At 40.5% G+C, this 4,299-nt stretch overlaps 1 protein-coding gene across 2 annotated transcripts in view; it reads left to right on the top strand.

Moving 5' to 3' along the window:
* The window catches only part of EP300 (E1A binding protein p300), an 87,066-nt gene that overhangs the window by 72,728 nt on the left and 10,039 nt on the right, over positions 1-4,299 (top strand). For both annotated transcript variants that reach the window (XM_037731986.1, XM_017510362.2), the window contains 3 exons: positions 602-648; positions 770-847; positions 3,379-3,446. In XM_037731986.1, the coding sequence (XP_037587914.1) occupies positions 602-648; positions 770-847; positions 3,379-3,446 (193 nt within the window). The remainder of the gene's footprint in view (positions 1-601; positions 649-769; positions 848-3,378; positions 3,447-4,299) is intronic.

The raw sequence follows: 4,299 nt of genomic DNA, 5'->3' as shown, positions 1-4,299 counted from the left end.
TAATGTTAATTTTAATGTTCTTAATGTTCAATGGAAAACATTAAAGATCTAAACCTTTAGTTTGCAGCGAGGCTTTTAGAGCGTGAAGGACTGAAATGTATGTTTTCTAGGTGTTCTTAAAATGGATGGGATGGTATTAGATTCATTTGGAATTTTCAACACCAGTAATCTGTCTCTTAATAATTAGCTGGGCTTGGCCAGGAGCAGTGACTCATGTCTGTGATCCCAGCACTTTGGGAGAACAAGGTGGATAGATCACCTGAGGTCAGGAGTTGGAGACCAGCCTGGCCAACTTGGTGAAACCCAACTTAGCTGGGTGTGGTGGTGCACACATGTAAGCTCAGCTACTTGGGAGGCTGAGGCAGGGGAAATCACTGGAACCCGGGAGGCAGAGGTTTCAGTGAGCTGAGATCATGCCACTACACTCCAGCCTGGGTGACAGCGCGAGATTCCGTCTCAGAAAAATTAGCCAGGCATGATGGTGTGTGCTTGTGGTCCCAGTGAGGTAGCTGAGAGGCCAAGGCAGGAAAATGTCTTGAGCACAGGAGTTCAGGGTTCCAGTGAGCTGTGAGCATGCCACCCACTTCAGCCTTTGCAAGAGAATGAGACCCTATCTCTAAAAAAAAAAATAGAAACTTTATTAAAACTGTTCTCAGTTCTTTGATCATGACCTTGGGTATCTTTGTCAGGAATCATGGGAAATATTTGAAGTTTTCATTTGGTTAAGGTTTGCAATTAATCTGTCTTGGAATTGGCTCCGCTCTTCCAGGTTTGTTGAATGTACAGAGTGCGGAAGAAAGATGCATCAAATCTGTGTCCTTCACCATGAGATCATCTGGCCCGCTGGGTAAGGCTTAAGTTGCTTATTTCTCTGGAATTTCTCTTTATCATGAATAGTAATGAGTTTTTTATTCTATGCATGCATTGACTATATTGTATCTTCCAAGTTACTGTCTTTAAGTTTTCTTCTTTGGATTTGGCAACGATAATTACAGTTCACTTTTTAAAAATTAAAGATATTTAATTTTTTTAAATTTAAATATACATTCTTTTTAGCCATATACATATATTCTGCTGGATTTTATTAAAACCATATTGTAGTTATTACACATTAAAAATAAATGCTTTTGGCCAGGCAAGGTGGCTCACACCTGTAATCCCTACACTTTGGGAGAAAGAGAAAGAAGAAAGTAAATGCTTTTAATAAGGCATCTAGAAACTAGCATCATGCTGTGAATGACATACCATTGGTCTGGCCCTGGTAAGGATCATCTTTTGGTTAGGGCTGGGGACAGCAAATTATAAGGCTGCAGTCATAGTGTAATTGTCTAGTGAAAGGGAAAAGCCATCGCTCTGTACAAGAGGAACTAATCCGAGCCATGTTCCAAAGGAAGAGGGTATATGGGCATCAAGTGTGCCTCTCATTAGGATGGGATCTCCATGTCTTCTGCTCTGTTCTTGGGCTGATTGTTGCTCCTGATTAGTGGTTACAAGAAAGGGCAGGCTAGTTTAACAAATTTCACTTTTCTTTTTTCACTTATTTTCACATAGAAAACAACACTAAGGAAAATTACAAGAGGGGATGGTTTGGTGGCTATTGTATTTTCAGTATGACTTGTCTTTTAAGTGTGCCATTTTAATGCTTTCCTTAATCACAGACTTCTTCGTATAAATGATTAAGAGACTTTTTATGGTTCTTAGAATTTAGGATCAGTCAGCTGAATGACAGTCTCTGTTATTACTGTGTTAAGCTTACTTTTTCTTAAAATTTGAATAGTATGACAGTTTATAAAGCAAAAAGTGATGGTCTCAGCTTCTCTTTTCCCACCCAGATTCCCCCCACAGAAATAACATGGCCATCAGTTTGGAAATATTGTTTTTTTTGTTTGTTTGTTTTTGTTTTTGTTTTTTTTTTTTGAGACGGAGTTTCACTCATGTTACCCAGGCTGGAGTGCAATGGCGCGATCTCGGCTCACTGCAACCTCCGCCTCCTGGGTTCAAGCAATTCTCCTGCCTCAGCCTCCTGAGGAGCTGGGATTACAGGCACGCACCACCATGCCCAGCTAATTTTTTGTATTTTTAGTAGAGACGGGGTTTCACCATGTTGACCAGGATGGTCTCGATCTCTTGACCTCGTGATCCACCCGCCTCGGCCTCCCAAAGTGCTGGGATTACAGGCTTGAGCCACCGCGCCCGGCCTAGGAAATATTCTTTCTACACCCTTTTGTACATACAATCATACTTTCTTAATTTATATGTATTTAATTTTTAATTTTTGTATCTTGTTATAGGTCATAGACTTTTTTTTTTTTAATTGAGTCTCATTTTCATCGTCCAGGCTGGAGTACAGTGGTACGATCTTGGTTCACTGCAACCTCCGCCTCCTGGGTTCAAGCAGTTCTTTTGCCTCAGCTTCCCGCGTAGCTGGGATTATAGGCGCATACCACCATGCCCAGCTAATTCTCTTGTATTTTTAGTAGAGATGGGGTTTCATTACATTGGCCAGTGTGGTCTTAAACTCCTGACCTCAAATGATATGCCCACCTCAGCCTCCCAAAGTACTGAGATCATAGACCTTTTTTTTTAATGTCTGTTGCATTTTTGTTTTGTTTTGTTTGTTTTGAGACGGAGTCTCACTCTGTTGCCTAGGCTGGAGTGCAGTGGCACAGTCTCAGCTCACTGCAACCTCTGCCTCCTGGGTTCAAGCCTCCCGAGTAGCTGGGACTACAGGCATGCCCAACTAATTTTTTGTATTTTTAGTAGAGTCAGGGTTTCACCATGCTGGCCACGCTGGTCTCGATCTCCTGACCTCATGATCTGCCCACCTTAGCCTCACAAAGTACTTGGATTACAGGCATGAGCCACCTCGCCTGGCCACCTGCTGCAATTTTAATGGATGCATAGTATTCTGTAATATATTATAATCCATTTATTTACTTGTTTGGTAAACAAGTTTCTGTGGAAACTCTCCTAAGAGACACATACCCTATATATCTTCAGTAACAGTGTATCGGTTCTACTCTCAAAATGTACATTCCAATTAGTAGCATATAGGGAGTATCGCCACTTAGGATTTTTCTCCCCAATCACATTGGCAAAAATTCTATCTTCATTTGTAATCCTTGATCATCTTTCTATGTGTAAACCAATTTATATGCCCTTGATGTTTTTTCATGTTGCCTGTTTTTCAGTTATCTTTTTTGTTCTTAGTGATGTCTAAAAGCTTTGTTATATTATAGTTTTATTAACTCGTTAGAAATTTAGAAATGGTTCCGCCAGATTGTCTTTTGAATTTTAACTTTATTTAGAGAATAGATTTTGCTACATACTTTAATGGTTTCTTTAAGTTGTGTAAACAGAGTTTTGGTTTACATTTAGATTCGTCTGTGATGGCTGTTTAAAGAAAAGTGCACGAACTAGGAAAGAAAATAAGTTTTCGGCTAAAAGTAAGTTTTATTCTTAAAATAAATTTTGTCCAAACTTACGTGAAGCCTAGACAAGAAGAAACCACCCAAAGTGAATTACTTTCTTTTTAATCACTGTAATAATCAGAGTAAAAATAAAATAATTTGGTACTCTCCTTATAGTTGATCTGTAATAGTTGATCTGTACTTTTTAGTGTGAAATTTATTAGACCAAAGAAAAACTTCCAAGGAATGGATTTGTGGAATGTACAGGATAGGTGTTTTTCCTGTTCCTATATTTTTTCCTATTTGGGTCATTTCATAAAGGAGGAATAAGGTGTGGAAATAACTGGCCAGAATTGCCATCCCTCTGTTTGTTTGTTTGGACAGTCTGGCTCTGTCACCCAGGCTAGAGTGCAGTTGCAGGATCTCAGCTCACATCATCCACCGCCTGCAGGTTCATGTGACTGTCCTGCATCAGCTCCCTAGTAGCTGGGATTACAGGCGTCTGCTACCACGCTAGGCTAATTTTTGTATTCTTAGTATAGACAGGATTTCATCATCTTGGCCAGGGGGTGGTCTTGAACTCCTGAGCTCGTGGTCCGCTCACCTTGGCCTCCCAGAGTATTGGAATTATAGGCATGAGCCATCGCACCCAGCCCGTTCTGTATTTTTGTAAACTCTTCCAAAATTGGTCTCTTTTCAAAATGAAAAGTTGGGGAAAATGACATTTAGAAAATATTCAGTACTGTGTCTGCTTTAACAGCAATTATGTGGCCGGGCGCAGTGGCTCAAGCCTGTAATCCCAGCACTGTGGGAGGCCGAGGCGGGTGGATCACGAGGTCAAGAGATCGAGACCATCCTGGTCAACATGGTGAAACCCCATCTCTACTAA

The sequence above is a fragment of the Cebus imitator genome, unplaced genomic scaffold (genome assembly GCF_001604975.1).
Source record: "Cebus imitator isolate Cc_AM_T3 unplaced genomic scaffold, Cebus_imitator-1.0 Scaffold435, whole genome shotgun sequence".
Classification (NCBI taxonomy): domain Eukaryota; kingdom Metazoa; phylum Chordata; class Mammalia; order Primates; family Cebidae; genus Cebus; species Cebus imitator.
This window is presented reverse-complemented; position numbering and strand designations above follow the sequence as displayed.